At 47.3% G+C, this 24,213-nt stretch overlaps 1 protein-coding gene across 1 annotated transcript in view; it reads right to left on the bottom strand.

The window, feature by feature from the left end:
- Nucleotides 1-2,152: 2,152 nt before the first annotated feature.
- SHKBP1 (SH3KBP1 binding protein 1) overlaps nucleotides 2,153-24,213 on the bottom strand; it is a 99,371-nt gene continuing 77,310 nt past the window's right edge. Inside the window, exons 14-18 of the mRNA XM_033956109.1 lie at nucleotides 22,790-22,945; nucleotides 20,693-20,789; nucleotides 20,359-20,543; nucleotides 18,800-18,932; nucleotides 2,153-4,232 (exon numbers count right to left, since the gene is read on the bottom strand). Coding sequence (XP_033812000.1) covers nucleotides 3,599-4,232; nucleotides 18,800-18,932; nucleotides 20,359-20,543; nucleotides 20,693-20,789; nucleotides 22,790-22,945 — 1,205 coding nt within the window. The 3' untranslated portion in view covers nucleotides 2,153-3,598. The remainder of the gene's footprint in view (nucleotides 4,233-18,799; nucleotides 18,933-20,358; nucleotides 20,544-20,692; nucleotides 20,790-22,789; nucleotides 22,946-24,213) is intronic.

Raw genomic sequence — 24,213 nt, forward strand, 5'->3', positions numbered from 1 at the left:
TGTTGCAGTTTTAAAAGTGGTCAATTTTGCTGTCCCGATTTTTGGACATCTTGTAGGAGACATCCAAAGTCGGATTTAGACATCCTATCAAAAATGGCCCCTCTAAGTCACTCTGGGTCCTCTTTAGAAGCAGGGGGCATATAGTTCAAACATATAATACAATATGAGGCTTCACAACCCTCACACATACCGAAAATTCTCAATCCCTAGACAAGAGCATCGCTATCTCAGCTACCCACTCCATTTGCATACGTGTAAGAAGCAACACATCCTTAATAAAGAATAGCTACAGTTTGTAAAATAGAACTACAAAGACTTTCTGCATCTTTGGCAGTGCCAGGAATGGATAATGTGTGGGCTGTTAAATGCCATACTTGGTCTCCATTTATGGCTTCTTACAATTTACCCCCAAAAGCTGCAGAGAGGAATTTCCCAAGTCTAATTTCTTATATCCAGAGTCTATAGAGAGCTCAATCTTTCCCCTTCTTAATCCTTATAGCACAAAATACAGCAAGATTATCAGCTGGCCTGAATATCAACTCAGAAGAAATGATAGAATGTAAATAAACACATAGATCACATTATTCTAATGGCTTCTTTTGGTGTTGTTAAGAACAGGAAAGAAGCATGGAAGTAAATACTGTATATACTCAAATATAAACTGAGATTTCTGGGTTAGAAAATTGGCCCAAAAATGGGGGTCTTGGTTTATATTAAAGCCACCTTACCATTTGGTATAGCTGTCCTCTTCCTGCTGAACTACAAGGGTGTCCTCCCCTCCGAGACACTATCCACAATACATGCACCGTCCCCCGGAGCCATTATCCACATACATGCCCCATCCCCTAGTCACTGATCCCCATATACCCTTTGGTGCTGCCACCGCAGATTTGCTGACCTCCATACACTCATGGATTGTGCTGCCGCCGATCCTTTGTATGTTGAACCGGGCGGAGCCTTGAGAATCTGCACATGCTCAAGGTTTGCTGGCTCCCACCTTCTCCGAGAATCTCAGAGCCGGCAGACTTTGACCACACACAGATGCTCAATGTTCCGGCCGTTTCAACATACAGCAGATTGGCTGCGGCAGAACCTATGTGTGTAAGGAGGTCAGCGGCTCTGGGGGTATTTGGAGGTCAGTGACTCAAGGGGTGGGGGCAGCTCTGGGGTGTGTGTTATGGATAGCGGCACCCCCCTCCCATAGGCAGGATAGTGACCAGTGGGGGGTTGGGGATCTGGCAAAGAAGAAGTCCCAACACCAAGAGCAGCGAATTGTGAAGGTTGTGTTGCAGACTGGAGAGTGACAAAGAGAGGGAAGCAGGAGAGAAATGATGCACCCGATTGGGGAGAGAGAAGGGAAGGAGACGGAAGACTAGGGGAAGGGAGAGGAGACAAAAGAGAGATGGCAGACCATGGGGAAAGAAAAGATGGAGGAAGGGGAAGGAGATGCCAGGCCATGAACAGGTAGGAAGCGATGCCAGGGCATGTGGAAAGAGATGGAGACAAAGATGCCAGACCTGGGAGAGAGGGAAAGGAGAGGAGATACCAAAGCATGGGGGGGAGGAAGAGATGGAAGGGAAGGAGAGGAGATGCCAAGGCAATGGGGGAGGGGAAGAGATGGAGACTGAGATGTCAAACATAAGAACATAAGAATTGCCGCTGCTGGGTCAAACCAGTGGTCCATCTTGCCCAGCAGTCCGCGCAAGCAGCGGTCCTTAGGTCAAAGACCAGAGCTCTAAATGAGTCCAGCCTCACCTGCGTACGTTCCAGTTTAGCAGGAACTTGTCCAACTTTGTCTTGAATCCCTGGAGGGTATTTCCCCTATAACAGACTCCGGAAGAGCGTTCCAGTTGTCTACCACTCTCTGGGTGAAGAACTTCCTTACGTTTGTACGGAATCTATCCCCTTTCAGCTTTAGGGAGTGCCCTCTCATTCTCCCTACCTTGGAGAAGGTGAACAATCTGCTTTTATCTACTAAGTCTATTCCCTTCAGTATCTTGAATGTTTCGATCTTGTCCCCTCTAAGTCTCCTCTTTTCAAGGGAGAAGAGGTCCCGTTTCTCCAATCTCTCACTGTACTGCAACTCCTCCAGCCCTTTAACCATTTTAGTCGTTCTTCTCTGGACCCTTTTGAGTAGTACTATGTCCTTCTTCATGTACGGCGACCAGTGCTGGACGCAGTACTCCAGGTGAGGAAGGGAGGGAGGGAAATTAGATGCCAGAACATGGAGGGAGAGACAGACGGAGAAGAGAGAGATCCCAGGGCATGGGGGAAAGGAAGCAGATGTCAGACAGTGGGGTGATTTGGGACGGGAAGGGAAGGAAGGAAAGAAAGGAGAGATACCAGAGCATGGGGGAGGGAGTGGAGACAGAAAAAAATTGAAAGGAACAGAGAAAGAGGGTGAACGCTGGATGGAATGAAGAGTGAAGAGAAGATGAGGAAAGCAGAAACCAGAACTTACAAAAGGTAAAGATTATTCTTTTGTTGCTTTAAAATAAAGTAGTATTGTAGCTGTACTGATAAACATTTATAAATAGAAAAAATAGAAATAAGGTAATCTTTTTATTGGACTAATTTCAATACATTCTTTACTAACTTTTGGAGATCAAACTCCCCTTCCTCAGGGGTTTTGCACTAATAAAAATATTTAATGTGAAAAAAAAAAATTATAAAATTTATGGCAAGGGTGTCTGGTCTTAACTGGCTCATCAGGATCACTCAAGTTTCTAATCTTGGTTTATATTCAAGTCAACCTTTTTTCCTCCTTTTTTGAGGGGAAAAGGATCGCCTCAGTTTATATTCGGATCAGTTTATATTCAAGTATATACAATAGTTCAAGTTTTACCTTTGGGTTTTGAGGAACCCATCAGACACAGTGCTTTGTTCTACCTTAGGTTCTGTACTGTGGAATGCTTGCAAATTAACCTGTAGGGAAGTGTGGGGCAGATCATTTCATGAACTAGACAGATAAGTGGATAAATGAAAATAGTGCCCCTCCCAACAAGGATTTAATTAATAACTATTCCAAAGGATCTGCTCTAAACCTGGTCAGGTTCTATGCCATTTGGCCAAGATTAGCTAGCAAGGAAGGTCTTCATTTAATCTGGGATTGATTTAGCTGCAGGAGAAGTGGAGTACAAGCAGGAAGGAGCCCACTTCAGATAAAGGCACTAAAACTCAAACAAGAACACTTGTGTGATCGCCCTAAAAGCACCCGTTGTTTCAGAAGGCAGTAGGCAACATAAGAACATTCCCTTTAAATCTTTAAAATGAACACTTTTTTTAACCCACTCTAACAGTAGTGCATTTGCATAAAGGCATTTCTTTGAAAAGTCTAGATATCTTCAGAAGATGTGCTGATTCTGTCTTTGGTTATCTCTTTACTTCGGCAACAAGAATTTGTAGTCTAGATGCCTGGAATACAGAACTGAGGTGACCCTGGTTACCAGAAAAGCTCTTTAGTAAATTAACTGCAGGTAGAAGCTATCAGAGAAAGGGCATTTGAAACCCTCTCTACTCAGCACAAACCCCAGGATGCAATGGGGTTGCAAGCAGGAAAAATGCAGCAGTTAGACAGGCTCACAGTACTCCACTTGGATTAAAAGGAGGTCTCATTCAGACTAGGTTTTTGTGGCACCAAAGGAAGATTTGTAGAGCTTGAAGGTGCATCATTTGCTGCAGGGGGCGTAACATTTCGCATTAAGGATGGTGATGCAGTTTTAGTGGGGGGTGTCAAACTTGGGCCAGGAGGATTCCGTGCTGATCCACCAGAGGAGCGGAGGCTCTTAATTTTCGATGCTTCTATTTCACTGGAATAATTGTGCCTTCTCATGTCCAAGTGGTTATAGTCTGTGTTTCTTGCCAGCTCCTGGCACCGCTCCACAAAGCTGCCTCCCCGGATGCCATAGGTTACCTTAGACTCACTGTCAGAAGAGCTCCGTTTCTCACTGCATACTGCATCTGCAATGGCAGGCCCGGCCCGGCGAAGTCTGACTTCGTTGCTGAACTGATCCAGCTGGAGTCGCAGGGGCTTGGGGCTCCCAGAAAGAGAGCCGCTTTTGTTCAGAGATATCTGGCTCCCTACAGCATGTGGCTGCAAGCTGTGCATGCCTGCATAACCTTCACGAGGCTTGTTCTGCAACACTGGAAGGCTTTCTCGGCTAACACGAGACAAGCTTAGGCTGCCCTTGGTGGCTCTGTCTTGGATATAGTCGCTGGCCTGAGAATGAAGACTAGAGAGAGAAAAAAACATCATGGGTATAATGTACATTTTTGGATTTTTAGGAAATAGAAACAGTGTAAAGCTGTAGACTCATCAAATCAAACCTTGCACATCTCTTGTGTGTCGTTTTACTTCAAAATCAACTATATATTAAAAAAAAAAACACCAACAAACAAATGCACCTTACACAAGCAACCACATTCGGTCTCCTGACCTCCCCTAGTTCCTGGGAACATTCCCTCTTTAGTGACTGAAATTCTTTGTGTTGTCTATTTTCTCCTGCAGGCATATATCACATAAGCAAAGAGACTGGGCAATGATCAGAATGCTAAGCTACTTACCTGTAACTGGTGTTCTCCCTGGCCAAGTAGAATGAAATGAGTGCACCATATAGAGAGCCAGTCTCTGTATATAGAGTTGGTTATGTCTCACATATGTGGATTGCTCATCCTGCTTGCCCATAGAGAACAAATTTTATGCACAGACATGTTTTTATCTACATAGAATCCACAAGAAATTACAGCAGATCATATTCACTTGTTGCTGGAATAAGATTATCAGTGTTTTAAGCATAACAATTTAATGTTAATAAAGGCACAAATTTGTGGGGGACAGGGAAAAATGTTTGAGTACCTGAATAAATTCATGTAAACCATTCTGAGCTCCCCTGGGAGAACGGTATATAGAAAGTTAAATGAATGAATAAATAAATAGGCCCAGTATGGAGTAGTGGCCAAAAAAGCGAACAGAATGCTAGGAATTATTAGAAAAAGAATGGTAACTAATCCTCTATAATAAAACCCTAAGCATGCATGCGCACTTAGGGTTTCGTGTTCCCTGCTGCTGTGATCTCTGGTCAGTGGCCATATTCTATTTTAGAATATGGTGGCAGGGAACATTCCGGCGACTCCCCCCTCCTGCCTTCACTCACCAACCGCTGCCGCTTCTCTTCAAAGCAACCTGCTGAGGTGCACCGGGCGGCTATAGTGAACCTCGCAGGCTGCTCTCCACCTGGTAGCACGTTCCCTCTGACACAATCGCATCAGAGGGAACTTGCTACCGAAGTGGAGAGCGGCCTGCAAGGCTCACTACAGCCGGACGGCGAACCTCAGCAGGCTGCTTTGAAGAGGAGCGGCGGCAGCAGTTTGTGCTGGTGGGATGGTAAGAACAGGCATGGCACAACAGAGGGCAGGGGGAAAGGGGGCTGCTTTGGGGGGAGGGGTGTGCACAGCAATCATGCTTTGCTCTGGGAGGGGGGGACAGAAGGGGGCCATGGAGCAGGCAGGCATGGCACAACAGGGGGAGAGGGAAAGGGGTCTGCTTTGGGGGGAGGGGTGTGCTGGGGGGGCAGACATCATGCTTTGTTCAACAGAAGGGGACCACGGAGAGACAGGCAGGCTTGGTGCAACAGAGAAATACAGGCAGGAAGGGGGCCAGGGAGACAGACAGACAGCATAGAAACATAGAAGATGACGGCAGATAAGGGCCATAGCCCATCAGGTCTGCCCACTCTACTGACTCACCCCCAAGTCTACTATCCTAGGGATCCCACTCCTGGTGACAAGTTCCCTTGGCTTAACCCTCTAAGGGATCCCACATGGGCATCCCATTTGCTCTTAAATTCTTGCACGCTGTTTGCCTCGATCACCTGCACCGGGAGCTTGTTCCAAGGATCAACCACTCTCTCGGTGAAGAAATATTTCCTGGTGTCGCCATGAAATTTCCCACCCCTGAGTTTGAGCGGATGCCCTCTTGTGGCTGAGGGTCCTTTGAGAAAGAGAATCTCTTCTTTCATCTCGATACGGCCGGTAATATACTTAAACGTCTCGATCATGTCTCCTCTCTCCCTACGTTCCTCGAGTGAGTACAGCCGCAAATTTTTCAGCCTTTCCTCGTACGATAGATCCTTGAGCCCCGAGACCATCCTGGTGGCCATCCGTTGCACCGACTCTACTCTCAGCACATCTTTTCGGTAGTGTGGCCTCCAGAATTGCACACAGTATTCCAAATGAGGTCTCACCATGGTTCTGTATAATGGCATTATGACTTCAGGCTTCCGGCTGACGAAACTCCAGCGTCCAAGGAGAGAGAGACAAAGGAAAAAAAAGAGACATCTACTCTAGCACCCGTTAATGTAATGGGCTTAAACACTAGTAATATTAGTAATATTATAATGCCTCTTTATTGCTCCATGGTGAGATCTCACTTTGAATATTGCATTTACATCTGGTCAACATATCTCAAAAAGATATTGCAGAATTAGAAAAGGTTTAAAGAATAGCAACCAAAATGATAAAGGGGATGAAACTCTCCTCTCATATGAATAAAGGAAAAAGAGTTTAGGGCTTTTCAGCTTGGAAAACAGACAGCTGAGGGGGGCAGGGGGATATGATTGACAGTGTTCCACACAGACATCTAATAAATAAACTGAGTGCATTTGGGATGGGTCCCACAGTGACGGGCTGGGTCAAGAACTGGTTAGGTGGAAGGCGACAGAGGGTAGTGATCAATGGAGATTGCTCTGGTGTGCCTCAAGGTTCTGTTCTTGGGCCTGTTCTTTCTAAAATTTTTATAAACGATATTGCTGAAGGGTTGTCTGGTAAGATTTGCCTCTTTGCAAATGATACCAAAATCTACAATAGAGTAGACACGCCAGATGGTGTGAATAACATGAGACCTGGCGAAGCTTGAAGAATGGTCTGAAATTTGGCAGCTAAAATTTAATGCTAAGAAATGCAAGGTCATGCATTTGTGCTACAAAAACCAGAGGGAACGGTACAGATTAGGGAGTGAAAAGCTTATGTGCATGACAGAAGAGCGGAACTTGGGTGCGACTGTATGTGATGATCTTAAGGTGGCCAAACAGGTTGAAAAGGTGACGGCGAAAACTAGAAGGATGCTAGAGTGCATAGGGAAAGGTATGGCCAGTAGGAAAAAGGAGGTATTGATGCTCCTGTATAAGACTTTGGTGAGACCTCATTAGAATATTGTGTACAATTCTGGAGGCCGCACCTTCAAAAAGATATAAAAAGGATGGAGTCGGTCCAGAGGAAGGCTACTAAAATGGTGCATGGTCTTCTTCATGAGGCATACGGGGACAGAGTTAAAGATCTCAATCTGTATACTTTGGAGGAAAGACGGGAGAGGGGAGATATGATAGAGCCGTTTAAATACCTACATAATGTAAATGCGCATGAGTCGAGTCTCTTTCATTTGAAAGGAAACTCTGCAATCAGAGGGCATATGATGAAGTTAAGAGGTGATAGGCTCCGGAGTAATCTAAGGAAATACTTTTTTATGGAAAGGGTGGTAGATGCGTGGAACAGTCTTCCAGAAGAGGTGGTGGAAACAGAGATTGTGTCTGATTTCAAGAGGGCCTGGGATAGGCACGTGGGATCTCTTAGAGAGAGAGGAAAAGATAATGATTACTGCGGATGGGTAGACCGGATGGGCTATTTGGCCTTTATCTGCCATCAAGGTTCTGTGTTTCTATAAGCCTTGAAAGAGTTTGCATCAGGAAGAGAAAGTATAGCAGATCCATAGAGAAGAAAAATACTAACCTGAGGTAAAGGTTTAGGATGCACCTTGTTGGCAGAAGTAGTCAGTAGTCAAAGCCCAAGTGAAGTCACCAAGGAGGGAATATGCAGATGAGCTGCAATCTCCTCAGATAGTGGCAAGACTCACTGGGTTTTGACAGCAGTTTTCTGAATAGGGAAAACAGCACCACCCACTAGGGATAACCTCTGAGCAGCACTTAAGTCAGCAGACACACTTCAGCTTCCGATGCAGCTCTCTTGTGCATACTCAAGTCAGTCTCTGAACTGAGCATTGCAGGAGTGCCAACATTCCTGCCAACCATTAAAGAGGAGGATTCCTAGGCCTCTGAGATACCCCCATGGCTGCACCACTGGCATATAGCTCGGTAGAGCAGTGTTTCTCAAATCGATGCCAGCATAACCCTAATCTATCCTGAAAACCCCACTGCTAGTCAAGTTTTCAGGATATCCACAATAAACATGCAACGATCAACTTACATATACAGGGCCACTGGCATTGAATTTTCAGATTAAGCTTCGGTTCCATGGATCTAGCCGGCTCAACCGATATGAATCAGTTGGCTGGCTAAGGCCTAGCAGCCAGAAAAAGACCTGCTTTTCAGGCAGTTCTGTCTGGCAGCTAGACTTAGCCAGTGAGCTGAGGAATATTGACAATAACTGGCTATGTCACATAACATAGCTGGTCGCTGAGCCCTGCGGCACTCCGCTAGACACCTCCGATGTCAACGGCACCCTCTCTGAGACATCGGAGGTGACTTGCGGAGTGCCGCAGGGCTCAGTCCTGGGACCATTCCTTTTCAACATATTCATAAGGGACTTGACCCGAGGGCTTCAGGGTAAAGTAGCACTGTTTGCTGACGACGCCAAACTGTGTAATATAGTAGGTGAAAGCAATCTCAAGGATAGTATGACGCAGGATCTGATCACGTTGGAAAACTGGTCCTCCACATGGCAGCTGGGCTTCAACGCTAAGAAGTGTAAGGTCATGCATCTCGGCAGCAGAAATCCCTGCAGAACATACACCTTGAATGGAGAAACACTAGCTAGGACTTCAGAACGACGGGACTTGAGAGTAATCATCAGTGCAGACATGAAGGCTGCCAAACAAGTAGAGAAGGCCTCATCCAAGGCAAGGCAAATGATGGGATGTATCAATAGAAGCTTCGTCAGCCGCAAACCTGAAGTCATAATGCCACTTTACAGAACCATGGTGAGACCTCATCTCGAGTACTGTGTGCAATTCTGGAGGCCGCATTACCGAAAAGATGTGCTTCGAGCTGAGTCGGTCCAGTGGAAGGCCACTAGGATGGTCTCCGGACTCAAGGGTCTCTCATACGAAGAAAGACTGGGCAAATTGCAGCTCTATTCTCTAGAGGAGAGCAGGGAAAGGGGTGACATGATTGAGACATTCAAGTACGTCACAGGTCGTGTCGAGGTGGAAAACGACATATTCTTTCCCAAGGGACCCTCGGTCACAAGGGGGCACCCGCTCAAACTTAGAGGAGGGAAATTTAGTGGTGACACCAGGAAGTATTTCTTCACAGAAAGGGTGGTAGATCACTGGAACAAACTTCCGGTGCAGGTGATCAAGGCCACCAGCGTGCTCGACTTTAAGAATAAATGGGACATTCACGTGGGTTCCCTACGAGGGTCGAGTAAAGGAACTAGGTCATTAGCACTCAGGCTTAATGAGGTGGGTCAGTAGAGTGGGTAGACTTGATGGGCTGTAGCCCTTTTCTGCCGTCATCTTTCTATGTTTCTATGATATTCAGTGGTAGATAGCTGTCTAACTCTCACTAAATATTGGCAGTTAGCCAGCTTAGCGGTACTTAGCCGGGAGCCATTCACAGCTGGCTAAAACTGCTATCAGGCAGACAGAATTTCCAATACTGGATATCCTGAAACCCCCCCCCAAAAACAAACAAACAAAAAACCAAAACTGGCTCTGTTGTCTCCAGAACAGGTTTGGGAAGCTCTGCTCTAACAAGTCTGGTTTTCAGGATATTCTCAATGGATAAGCATGTAACTAATTTGTATTCAATGGAGGCCATGCATGCAGACCTCTCACAGATATTGATTCATATCCTGAAACACAGACCGGCAAGGGCGTACTCAAGAATTGGCTTTAGTAACGCTGCAACAGAGGCAATTCCAAAGTAGTCGAAAGACACCAGAAGCAGCAGGAGTTGCCAAAATCATTGTCAATACAATCTCTATATTGTATGAATGGTCTTTCCTTGCTGCCTATTTTGATTGTACTCTGCTGCCGTTTATATTTTTTATAATATAACTGTTCTACTGTGCTAATTATTTGTGTATGTTTCTGATATGTTTTGTTACTCTAATTTCTAAGATTCTATTTGTCATTGCCCAAGTTTACCTCATCGATTGTATTTATGCTTAAGCTTAATCATTTCCACTTGTGTTATGCTGGTAACAAAATTATAAGTTTTATTCCAAACCGTACACTGCATTGGGTGAATTTCTTCATAAAGGTGGATAATAGATCCCAATAAACAAACAAACTAAAATAAATAAATAGACACTGTTACATTGTGGTGAAAGGAGAAAGTAGGTTCTTACCTGCTAATTTACTTTCTTTTAGCCTCTCTAGACCAGCATAGGCATCTTACAAGTAGGTACTTAATAGGTTACTCCCTCTAATTACCTCAGTCTGCCGAATAGCCAAGCAGAACTAAGAACTGTAAACGGAAATAAACAAGACTCCGAACAGGAGTAACAACTAATATACGTGAATGCTGTTGGAAAAAGCAAAGGAGAGATCCCAGCAAGAAAATGTCCCCACAGCTCGTCAGCTACGCCAGCCGAGCCACAACCGTTGTTCTTCAATTCTCCCCAGCCCTAGAAAAATACTAGAACCCGCAGAAAAAACAAAATCTGTACGTGCAACCCACAAGAACAACATGACAATAGACAGAGTGAGGGTCCTATGCCGGTCTGGAGAGGTTAAAAGAAAGTAAATTAGCAGGTAAGAACCTAATTTCTCCTTATTTGGCAACTCTCCAGACCAGCATTGGCATCTTACAAGATCCTGGAGGTCTCCCCAAGTGTCCAGGTCCTCACCGAAGTCAACACGCTCCTCAGACCACAAGTCTTCGTCCCAAGCAACCTGCGTGCACATGGACGAGGGAGGAGGCGGAGGGGGCCGGTAAAGAAGTAGAGGGGGGTAGAGCCGTAGGGGGTGGGGAGGACTCCCCTCTCCCCCGAGACTCCTGGGGCACAGAACCCCCGGCCATCTGAAAATGAGCTCTGCATAAAGTAACCCCCTGGCGGCCCCATGGGATTCCCTGCCACAGCAGGGGACCCAGCTAAAACCTGCTCCTGTTTCTCCAAGACAGGGGGAAGGTCACCTGAGGCTGCAAAGAAACTGGAGGGTCTTACCACCAAAAATGGCGAAGTTGCAGCTGAAAATAACCCCTCCAGGGCCTGTAGCGGCTGGGAAGCCTGAACTGTCCCAGCCACTAAAGCAGGCAAGCCGGCATCAGCTGTGAGAGAAACAGCTGTAAGGGAATCCCCAGCCACTTCAGCGGTAAGGGAATCCTTTTTACCCTCACTATCGGTGGCTGAGGAAATCCCTCGATGGGCGGATGGAGAAGACCAGGCCCCCCACTGTCAGCTGCCGACTCGCGAGGCACTTTTGGCAGAGGCCCTGGCCGCTGGCACCTGCTGCCGACGAGGCTCCTTCACTCCTCCGGCCTATGCAGTGCTTACACAGGCCGGCCATGAGTGCCTCGCGTCTGGAGCAAATTGAGCACCTCTTCCCCTGTGATGTGCTCATTGCCCCATACACGACCTAACTAAAGAAAAATGCCGGTTAGTTGAAAAATACAGTAAAATACATTAAATTTAAAGGGAAAGCAACCCTTCAGTCTGAACTGCCTCAGGATTTTTTTTACAAAGAACAGACTCCACTGGCTCTCAAAGTAGTATGCCTTGCTTGAATTAGAGGCAAGGCTTACTGCTGAGGCACCTCTAAAAAAATGTTGGGGGGGTGGAGGAAAGGGGGAAGGGACCCAGCATGAGACCCGCCGGGTTTTACATTCCCAAGGTCAGACAGACCCTCAAACAGGGCCCACCCAAGCTCAGTCCGGCACAAAAACGGACTAGGAGTCCTGAACAAAATCAAACAGCCCTACAGAAGAGAGATGGGTACAACTCACTCACACCTGCTGAAGACAGAGAGAAGACTGAGGTAATTAGGGGGAGTAACCTATTGAGTACCATTCCAAAGTTTTGTCTCAGTCTCCACCTGCAGGTCATGATGAGATATAACTTGCTTGTAAGATGCCTATGCTGGTCTGGAGAGTTGCTAAAGAAAAAGTAATTTAAAAACTGCAGTGCTAGCACAGCCTTTATAATAGAGAAACCTATCTCTGCTAGTAAATAAAATAACCAGTCATCCAAGAAAGGAGTTCCCAGGCCTGCTGCAGTTGCTATCTTATACACCCATTCTCCTGGATCACTGGTGGATGGCATGACATGTATCATCTTCTGATAGCTGTACCCAGTAAAAGAGGGGAAAATTCTGGCCAGTAAGCAACATGCTGGGTCCCATCACTCTGTCTTCTACCTGACAAACCTCTGGCGTTTTAGTGTGAATGGAAGACAGAGAGAGAAACGAAAAGGGAGGATCTTAACAAAAAACAAACAAAACAAAACCAAAAAAGGCAAACCTCTGGGTACTATGCATAATTTTGCACACAAAGTACAGAAAGCACAGTTACTTACCGTAACAGGTGTTATCCAGGGACAGCAGGCAGATATTCTCACATGTGGGTGACGTCATCTACGGAGCCCCAGCGCGGACAGCTTTTCAAGCAAACTTGATTGAAGTTTCAAGTTTGCTACACTGCACCACGCATGTGCATGCCTTCTTGCCCATTAGAGGGCGCATCCCACCTTGTGGTCCTCAGTTCCATCACTAGCAAAGAAGCCATCCCCGGGGAGGCGGGCGGGTTGTGAGAATATCTGCCTGCTGTCCCTGGATAACACCTGTTACGGTAAGTAACTGTGCTTTATCCCAGGACAAGCAGGCAGCATATTCTCACATGTGGGTGACCTCCAAGCCAACCAAAAAAGGGCAGGTGGGAGGATGGCAATTTACGAAAACAGATTACGTAACACTGACTGGCCAAACCGGCCGTCGTTTCTGGACAAAGTGTCCAGACAATAGTGGGAGATGAACGTATGAACCGAAGACCAAGTGGCAGCTTTACATATGTCCTCCATAGGAGTGGATCGGAGGAAAGCAACCGAAGCTGCCATCGCCCGGACCTTATGCCCCGTGACTCGACCCGGGAGCGTAAGACCAGCCTGAGCGTAGCAAAAAGAAATACAAGCAGCCAACCAGTTGGACAAGGTGCGCTTGGAAACAGGGTGTCCTAAACGATTAGGATCAAAGGACAAAAACAATTGAGGAACCTTCCGATGAGACCTGGTATGTTGGAGATAAAATGCCAACGCCCTCTTACAGTCAAGTGTGTGGAGCGCCGTCTCGCCTGGATGGGAGTGGGGCTTAGGAAAGAACACAGGAAGGACAATGGACTGATTGAGGTGGAAATCAGACACAACTTTAGGTAAAAATTTAGGATGGGTGCGGAGAATCACCTTGTCATGATGAAACACAGTAAAAGGTGGGTCCGCAACCAAAGCTTGCAGCTCACTAATCCGTCGAGCAGATGTGAGGGCAATCAGAAATACCACTTTCCAAGTAAGAAATTTCAGGAGAGACTTGTCAATAGGCTCAAAGGGAGGTTTCATCATTTGAGCTAAGACAACATTCAAATCCCAAACGACGGGAGAAGGCTTCAGAGGGGGACAAACATTGATTAGGCCCTTCATGAAACGAGTCACCAGAGGATGAAGCGAAAGAGAACGACCTTCCAAGTGACGATGGAAAGCAGAAATGGCACTGAGATGCACCCAAACGGATGTCGTCTTCAGGCCTGAATTAGATAGATGCAACAAGTAGTCCAGCACCAAAGACACCGGGACCGAATCCAGTTCCAGATGACGTGAGGAACACCAGGAGGAAAACCTGGTCCATTTCTGGGAATAACAAAGCCTGGTCGAGACCTTGCGCGAGGCTTCCAACACTTCCCTTACCGACTGAGAAACCGGGACCGAAGTCAGGGGGAAAGGAACCAAGCGGTCAGGTGTAACGACTGAAGATTGGGATGCAACAGCGAACCCCGACTCTGAGATAGCAGAGAGGGAAACACAGGCAGAAGCAGAGGCTCCCTGACACTGAGTTGAAGAAGCAGGGAGAACCAGTGTTGACGAGGCCACCGAGGCGCAATGAGAATCATAGTTGCCCTGGATGATTTGAGACGAACCAACGTCCTCAAAATCAGGGGAAAAGGAGGAAACGCATAAAGGAACCTCCCTCCCCAGTCGAGAAGAAAGGCATCCGCTTCCAGACGGTCCAGGGAGTACATCCGAGAACAATACAGGGGTAGTTTGCGAGTCTCCGGGGAGGCAAACAGATCCACCTGCGGAGTCCCCCAGCGGTCGAAGACCTCGCGTAGGACTCTGGAGTTGAGTGACCACTCGTGCGGCTGGAGAAGCCGACTGAGTTTGTCTGCCAAGCAGTTCTGGTCTCCCTGGATATAGACCGCCTGTAGGAAGATGTTCTGGGAGATCGCCCATTCCCAAAGGCGCAGAGCTTCCCGGCAAAGGGACCAAGAGCCTGTCCCACCTTGCTTGTTCACATAATACATGGCCACCTGGTTGTCTGTTCGCACGAGGACTACCCGATCGCGGAGTAGGTGGCAGAAAGCTCGAGCCGCTAGAAAGATGGCACGAAGCTCCAACACATTGATGTGACAGCGTCGGTCCTCCGCCGACCACAGGCCCTGGGTTCGCAGACCGTCGAGGTGGGCCCCCCACGCGTACTCCGAGGAGTCCGTGGTCAGAACCTTGCGATGCGGAGGGACGAGAAAGAGCAAACCCCCGGAAAGATTCGAAGAGTCGGTCCACCAACGGAGCGATCGTCTCAAAGAAGGAGTCACCGCTATGAGACAAGAGACAGGATCGCAATCCTGGCGCCACTGAGAGGCCAGAGTCCACTGAGGAATTCTCAGGTGCAGTCTGGCGAACGGAGTGACATGGACCGTAGACGCCATGTGGCCCAGAAGCATCATCATGCGCTGAGCCGACACAACCGGTAGCCGAGAAATCAGACGGCTCAACCGAACCAAAGCCTCCAACCGAGGAGGAGGGAGGAACGAACGAAGGCGAACAGTGTCCAGCACTGCGCCTATAAATTGAAGTGATTGGGTTGGGCACAACTGTGACTTGGGAAAGTTCACTTCGAACCCCAGTCGCTGAAGGAAGATGATAGACTGTCGGGTCGCTGAGATAACCCCCTCCCTGGTTGGGGCCTTGATCAGCCAATCGTCCAGATATGGGAAGACCTGAAGACCCCGAGACCTCAGGGCTGCAGCGACCACCACCATACACTTCGTGAAGACTCGAGGGGACGAAGCCAGGCCGAAGGGGAGGACCCGGTACTGTAGGTGTAGCTCGCCCACCTGGAACCGTAAAAATCTGCGGAAGGTGGGATGCACCGGAACATGGGTATACGCTTCCTTCAGGTCCAGGGAGCACATCCAGTCCCCTTCCTCCAAGAGAGGATACAATACCGGAAGTGACAACATCCGGAACTTCTCCCGGACCAGGAACTTGTTGAGCTTTCTGAGGTCTAGAATGGGGCGCAAGTCCCCGGTCTTTTTTGGGACTAAAAAGTAACGGGAGTAAAACCCCCGCCCCCGCTGATCTGGGGGTACAGGTTCCACCGCCCGAAGCCTCAACAAGGCCCTGGCCTCGGCCATGAGGATGGGGAGCTGGGTCCGATTGCATGGGCAAGCCCCCAGTGACTGTTCCGGCGGTGCAGACCAAAAGTTGAGAGAGTAACCCTCGGATACGGTCCGGAGCACCCAAGCGTCGGATGTTATCTCGGTCCAAGCCGCATAAAAGGACCGGAGTCGACCCCCTATGGGAAGGGGGTCCGGCGCAATCGCGGAGGAGGGCCGGCCCCATCCGCATAGCCCGTCAAAAGGACGGCGCTGGCTTGAACGGACCCTGCGCCGGAGGTTTCGTTTGTCCCCCTCTACCCTGTTGAGGTGGACGTCGTGGCGGAGGCCTAGAAAAGGCCGGTGTCGACTTCTGAGGGTAACGCCTCGGAGGAGGCCGGGTTTCTGCGGCGTGGCCCGAGGTTTCGGACGGACCAACGAGGCCAACGAGCGCTCCTGCTCGGACAACCGTTTGGTCGCCGCCTCTAGGGATTCATCGAATAACTCGGACCCCACGCAAGGTAAATCCGCTAGGCGTTCTTGCAGGTTTGGATCCATATCGAGGGTGCGCAGCCACGCTAGTCGGCGCATAGCTACAGCAAATGCAGACACCCTCGACACCAGCTCAAACGCGTCGTACACAGCGTGAAAGAGGTACAGGCGTAATTGAGACAGGTTGGACATAAACCTGGCGAATCCTTCCCTACGGGAATCTGGAAGATCGTCGTGATACTGCGGGAGGTCCTTCACCATGCCCCGTAAATAGGATGAGAATGTAAAGGCATAATTGAGTACCCTGGTTGCCATAAGGGAATTCGAATAGAGGCGACAACCAAACTTGTCCAGGGTCTGACCCTCCCTGCCGGGCGGGACCGCCACAGAAACTCGGGAGGGTTGTGTCTTTTTGAGCGCAGACTCGACCAGTAAAGACTGGTGGGAGAGTTGAGCCTTCTCGAATCCCTTGGGTGGTATCGTCCTATACTTGGACTCCATCTTGGACGGAACCGCTGTGACTGTAAGAGGTGAAGTCAGGTTCTTAAGCAAGGTCTGATGAAGGACCTTATTCTAGGGCAGCCGAGGGGTTTCCCTTGGGGGAGTGGGAAGGTCCTGCTCCTCGAGGAACTCTTTTGTGTATTGAGATCCAGCCATGAGGTCCAGACCCAAGGCACGTGCCATGTCCTGCACGAAGCTGGAGAAGGAGGACGGTCTGGCGGGCGGCGAGGGGGTTCTCGACCTCTCCGCCGAACAGAAGGGGGAAGCCTCGTGGGAATATCGTGGTTCCCTAGCGGACCCTGAGTCCCAAGAGGCCAGATCCAATGGCCTCGAGGGGGTCGGGGAACGTCTCCGTCTCGAAGAACCCCTGGGAAAGGTCCCAGGCGTCCGAGGGACCGAGGCACGCCCCCTCCTCTTCGGCGAGGAGTCACGCGAACCCCCTCTCGCGGGGGAACAGAGAAGCCTCGGGTTATCGAGGCGGAGCTCCGAGACCCGCAAGGCCTCGCCCCAGAGCGGCGAGGAGCGACCATGTCATCGAGGAGAGCCTCGCGAACGCTTAGGTTTCCTTGGGCGACGCCTCGCCCGAGGCCGGCCCGAGGGCGAGGAGCCCCGGGAGGACCTCGAGGAAGAGGAGGAGGAGATCCGTCTCACCCTGCGCACCTTGTCCCGGGGCCGTATGCTCTTGTCAGGCGGGACCCCCGAAGCCAACGTCGAGGGCAAGGTCGGGGCCGAGGTCGGTGCAGCCCCGGTACCCGAGACCGATGTCGCCAAGGTCGGCGCTCCCGAGGCCAAAGCAGTCGAGGCCGAAGCCTGCTGCAGTTGTTCGAGGGCCCCAGACAGCTCCGAGGCAATCAATGCTCGGAGCAAGTCCTGGAACGCCGGGATCCCGACCATGGTAGGCAGGTCCGAGGCCGGGGGATGCTCCCTGGAGGGCGACCTCAGTCTCGAGTATTCCCTCGGGGCATTAGTTGCCGGAGTCCTGGGCGGGGCCGAGGACGACCCACCCGCCGTTGAGGAGCCCGAAGATGGCTTCTTGGTTGACCCTGGAGTCGGGGATGGAAAAGAGGACTTACCCGAGGCAGGCTTGGTCGCAGGAGTAGGCTTCGAAGTCGAGGGACACGGCGAAGCCGAGGATCCCGAGGCCGAGGCCAACGTCGAGGCCTTCCCGGGCGCGGAGTCAACCGCGAAGAGCTCCGCCATCCTGGCACGGCGTCGGCGGAGCGCTCTGGCCTGAAAGGTGGAGCACCGATCGCAGGAGTCAGTCGGATGCTCGGGTCCAAGGCAGAGCAAGCACCACCGGTGTGGGTCAGTGATGGAAAGTAACCGCTCACACCGGGTGCACTTCTTGAAACCCGTCAAGGGACGGGACATGAAAAACGAACCGACCGAACGAGGAGGTCGGGTCGCAGCTCACGGGAGCCCCCGGAGCCGAACGGAGAAATAAAACTTTTTTTTTTTTTTTTTTAAGAAGAACAAAACAAAGAAAAAGCAAAATCGAGTACCACGACCGATTAAAATACACCGGACGCGGCGACAGAAGGCAAAATAGCAGAGCTCAAATTCCACAGGGCTTCTGGCTCCGCGGAAAAAACTGAACTGAGGACCACGAGGTGGGATGCGCCCTCTAGTGGGCAAGAAGGCATGCACATGCGTGGTGCAGTGTAGCAAACTTGAAACTTCAATCAAGTTTGCTTGAAAAGCTGTCCGCACTGGGGCTCCGTAGATGACGTCACCCACATGTGAGAATATGCTGCCTGCTTGTCCTGGGATAATATCGATTCACTAAATTTATTGTCATGTGTTTCAAGTGGCTCTTCCCAAACCCATACCCAGTGTATGGTGTACATCTCATAATTTGTGCTATTCTGATGGAGTCCATGTGGCATTGTGAGAAAATGTGGCCACTTCTGAGAGAGCTTAGAAAACCAAAGCAATAAAGTCTTACGGTAAAGTACTGAGAAGGGTAAAGAATGAATGTTAGAGCAGTAGGCTAAGAACCAGGGAAATTAAGGTTTAAATTGTTTCTCATTGATTTTCCTTGTGACCTTGAACAAATGACCTCACCCTCCATTCTCTAACTACAGCTTAGACTTTAAGTCCTCTTGGAGAGGGAAAAATTTGTGTAGCTGCTTGTAACTTGCCTTGAGCCCGGGTTTTGAAAAAGGGCAAGTAATTAAATCTCAAATCCAAGTCTGAGAAAGAGTCCTAGATACCTGGATGTGGAGGCACGGGGTGTAGCAGAGTTGGCAAAGGAGACTGCAGGGCTCAGATCCGGTGTGCGAGTCAGGGCCAAGTCACACTGTTCCAGCTGCTGAAGCAGCTCTTCCTCTGTCAGTCCTCCCAGTTCTGAAAAAGAATAATGAAATGAGCCACTGTCCCAAAGGAGGAGAATCTGCACCCACTACTCTCTGCACAGCCAGCAGAGGGATCCTATGGACATCCACTCCAATACAGAAGACATCTCTACATAATAAAAGGCTCAAAATAAAACCCTGTTAAAAACAACATGGGGCCTGATATTCAGATGGCAATGATCAGTGTTTTGCTGACTGCTGCTGGCGTTAAATCCAGAAATTCAATGCCAGGCCATTTGCTGAGGTGGTGCGATATTCAACTCTTGGGCTGTGAGTTACCACATAAAAATAGATCTCTGCTTCTCCCACTTATTCAGCTTCTTCCTTTTATATATTTTTCAAAACAAAACTGGGTGATAAATTAACTGACAAACAATGAATGGTCTTCATTTCGATTATATGGTCCTAGATTCTTCAATGTCTTCCTCTATAACTTAAGACTTTATATTTTCTAAACCACAGATCATACTGAACTCCTGTTAAATTGTTTAAAAGTGGTTTGAGTGATAATGTTGATCTTGCAAATCAAAATCAAGAACTCAAAAGCATTTTCTATTTGAATACAAAAATATATTTCTATACTGGTCTGATGTTTGGTCTAAAATGTCTCCAAAAACTCGGATATGGTGAATATCACTAATAATCACAAAAACACTTTCACCAAAAGGAATTATTGAAGGTATATTAAACAAAAGACACAAGCACAGACCAGTCTTAACGGAGGAAAAAGCCTCAGACAGGGGCCCACCCACCTCCACAATGGTGGAATGACGGTGTTCAGGCGATCACTTCACAACGATGGCCAGCGTTTCACTGTTAAGCTGCCTCAGGGTGTAAACAAATCCGATCGCACTCTCTTACGGACGCCACTCGCGTCTCAAAAGATCCTAGGATCTTTTGAGACGCGAGTGGCGTCCGTAAGAGAGTGCGATCGGATTTGTTTACACCCTGAGGCAGCTTAACAGTGAAACGCTGGCCATCGTTGTGAAGTGATCGCCTGAACACCGTCATTCCACCATTGTGGAGGTGGGTGGGCCCCTGTCTGAGGCTTTTTCCTCCGTTAAGACTGGTCTGTGCTTGTGTCTTTTGTTTAATATACCTTCAATAATTCCTTTTGGTGAAAGTGTTTTTGTGGTCTAAAATGTCTACCATATTACATTTATCAGAGGCACTTAATTACAAACATGTTTATCTGGAAGTCTGCATCGCTTTTATCAAATCTCCCACAAGACTGAACATAAAGCAGCTTCATCTTCTGGGAGGTTAGATAAAAGAGATGCAGTGTTTTTAATAAGTTGGGTCCTAGGTATTTGCAAGTTACAATTCAAGAAATTGTGCAGTTTATTAAAATACCATGATCAATAAGAACAGTGAGCTTCCTCCAGGTTTTTTTGAACCTAAGTTACATAGCTCCTCACCCTTCTTCTCCTCTTTATTGCACACTTCCATGGCTGTGGTGAGATCCCACATCTGGATGCTGCCATTAGCATGGCCCGTGAAAAGGTAGCGCCGGGGTCTGGATCCAATGCGGCTCGAGCCCTCACACTCATGCACAGTGAAAGATGTGATGGCAGTGCTATCCACAGAGCGCACCTCGCAAATCCTGAGTAGGGGAATGCAAAGTAGGCAGCACATGTTGAGTACAAATCTCAGAAATCTACTGCAGAAAGTCAGTGTTTTGTGTTATGAGCATTTCTTGCAAGAAATTAAGTCCCTTAAACATCTTAGCAGAAAAGAAGAACAGAGTGACACCTTTTCCCAGTCGAAGAAAGCCTCACGAATACTTTATTAGCATCTGGAACCACCTTCTGTATGAAGACTTGCTGATCATCTCTTTCACCAAAAGGACCTATAGCAAAGAGATTAACACACCCTTTTAATACTACATTTTGCAATATTAAACAAACGTAACATATAACTCACTTGGATTCTGCAAATACCATTAGGTTCTATGCGATTCACAAAGACTTGTAATACAAATGAATAGACATCCGATTTCTAACTTCCAAAGTGTTCCTTGAAAAGATATGTTTTTAAGGCACGTCGAAATTGTTGATATGAAGTTGGGAGTGTAAATATACAAGTTAAATCCCTAGTCCATGAGGCTGCCTGAAAAGATAATAGTTGTTCCTGAAATTTCTTGTATTTACATCCTTTCACAAAAGGACAGCAAGAAACTAAAAAAGTAATACCCAGAAAATATAAACCAAACAGGAATAAAGAATAAACATACGCAATGGGCCCAATATTCAGCTAATGACATTAAACCCGGAAATTCAATGCAGGGCCACGTCTGGCCTCTGGCATTGAATTTCTCGGTATAGAGAGCTGGCTGAAACATAGCCAGTTAATTGCGATATTCAGTACTCAAATGGCTATGGATTAAATCTAAACTAAAAGCCCATTTTTTTTTTGAAGCTGCTTTCAACTCACTATACCCATTGCATCATTCCTTCTGTTAGAAATTCCCCAATCCCAAGATGTCCTGTCTGCCTGCCCAAATTAGATTGTAAGCTCTTCTGAGCAGGGAGTGTCTATTGAATGTTATATGTATAGTGCTGCACATGCCTTTCAGTGCTACAGAAATGATAAATAGTACTATGAAAAACTGCATAAAGAAGGACTGTTTTATGCAGTCCTAGTTTGCAGTTATTTTTTAGCCTGTTAAGTGTTGACTATTGGCATTTAACTGGCTAAGTGCCAGAATGCCCCCAAAATAGCCGGTTTCAGCTTGGGCACTAACCAAGCATTTTCAGCAGCACTATCCAGTTAAGTGCCACTGGAAATTCCCAGCTAGGCCTGGACAGGTGACTTAAATCATTTTAAATATGAAGTCCAATGTAAATAATGAGGGTCCAATATTCAAAACAATCAACCAGATGGTAGCACTGCCTAGCCGATGAGTGTTGAAGAGGTCCAAGGCAGAGTCAGGATTTTCTCAGTCTGCCTAAACTTTATCCAGCCAATTATGAGTCAGTCTGATAATCAGCTGGAAAGCTTCATCATAAGAACATAAGAAGTTGCCTCCGCTGAGGCAGACCAGAGGTCCATCTCGCCCAGCGGTCCGCTCCCGCGGCGGCCCATCAGGCCTATTGCCTGAGCAGTGGTCCCTGACTATTTCTATAACTACCTCTTGCTCCTATCCCTATAACCTACCTCTACTCCTATCTGTACCCCTCAATCCCTTTGTCCTCTAGGAACCTATCCAAACCTTCTTTGAAGCCCTGTAACGTGCTCCTGCCTATCACAGCCTCTGGAAGCGCGTTCCATGTATCACACTGATGAAAAGACAACAAATCAAACCATGGCACCATATGTTCCTATTACTGAAAAATGTTAGTCCACCCAAACTGATGAAAAGCATGCCAAAATGACAGTTGCACCTGGATTAGTTTAATTCTTTACTGAGATGACATTACATTGTCATGGACTGCAATTTCATGCTTCAGAGTTATAGAAAACCTGTAACTTCTAAAATGCACATTTCCGCTGAAGCCTTGAAAAGGCTGCTTTTTGTTTTATATTATCTTCTAGCTTCCTTCTTGAGCTCTAGATTTCTTCCATTCCTTATGGCTTATGTTTTTGCTCAGGCTTGAGCTCACCTCTTGAAAGCTGTGCTCTGTGAGCCACCTAGGTTTTTAGGCTGTGTATAAATTATTAAAATAAAATCCCACAACTGCAACAGACCCTGGCTTTAAACTTACCATTGCATTATTATAGGCTAGATATAGGAACTGCTGCTAGAAGGCTCAGAAACTACCTCAGTAGTTTCTTTCTTGGTGCCAAGGATTATATCTTAAAGGAACACAGGAAAGAAACAGCCAAAGCTGGAAACAAGAGGCAGCTTACCAATGTCAGTGCCAGCATTGCAGCATGTGTGGCCATCAATGTCCTCCAAAGAAAGGATTTTAAAGGAGGCCAGCGGGGTGGATCCAGGCTGGGTAGAGATCATCCCTCGGAAGCGGGTCACAGTCCATGTCCGTACATGATTATTATCAGCGCACACTGCAATAGAACCATCTCCTGTTATTCTGATCACTGAATAGGTTTCAGGGACAAGCCTTTAGGGCCAGTGAGGTTTAGCAGGGACCTAAGGATCTTTGGGGTTTCCAGAGTTGCTCTTTCATACAACAGATACAAGATTAAAGGACCACAGCAAAGTTTGGTTTTTATGACATTCTGCTAAGGTTAGGTATACTAGAAAAGTGTTTTCAAACCAGCGTGCCACAGAAAATTCACTATTGCCTTCTGCTCATGTCCAGACCTTCACCAGGGTTCTGTTTTCAGCACCTTGCTGCAATAAGAGTAATGATGCTTAAACATGTAAGAGCTCCTTTCTGAGCAAAGGTAGTGATGCACTGCTTTTGCTAGCTAGAGCAGGAGTCTTGGAATGTGGAAATTAAAGGCAACATATAGGGTATGGACTGCTTGGCTCTACTTTGTGCAATATATACACTTCCTTTTCCAGTCTCTGACACCCCAGGAGTAGGTACTGACCATTGAATGTAGGTGTAGGTGGCACAACAGTGAAGGAGCTGTGGCAGCTACATGTCAGCTGCCTCTATTGCACCAATTTCCCTTCTCCTGCTCTTGTATATATATATATATATATATATATATATATATATATATATATGTGTATATATATATATATATATATATATATATATATATATATATATATATATATATATATGTATATATGTATATATATATATATATGTATATATATATATATATATATATATGGCTGAGAAAAGCCATGAATGCCATTTTTGTTCAACAGAAAAACAAATATCCTTGTGTGAAAAAGTGAACCCCTAGTTTCATTACCACAATTAGCTAATTAAAAACAGATGCTTAAAGACTGGATAACACACAAACCACTTGCAGCACAAATTTGCACTAGAGGTTTTGAGTTTGCCTCTCCATCAAAGAGTTAGTGGGAATTCATCAGGCCATGATCAAAATAAATTTAAGGGATATACAGGGTTAAAAGACCATTTCTTAACATCAGGGGATCCATCTATCCACTCGGTCTATAAATAGAAAAAGCTGAAAACTACAGTAAACTCTACAAGGAAAGATTCATCTGTCAAGATGACCCTAAGAGTAAACCAGAAAACCAACCACAAAATCACAAAGATCTAAAGATTTGCAGTCCTCTCTTACTGCAGCTAATATGAGGGTTCATGAATCAAGTCAGAAAAAACCCCAGAATGGGAATGGAGTTCATAGGAGGATGGCTAAAATAGAAACCACAGCTCCCTATA

The sequence above is a fragment of the Geotrypetes seraphini genome, chromosome 8 (genome assembly GCF_902459505.1).
Source record: "Geotrypetes seraphini chromosome 8, aGeoSer1.1, whole genome shotgun sequence".
NCBI classification, from domain to species: domain Eukaryota; kingdom Metazoa; phylum Chordata; class Amphibia; order Gymnophiona; family Dermophiidae; genus Geotrypetes; species Geotrypetes seraphini.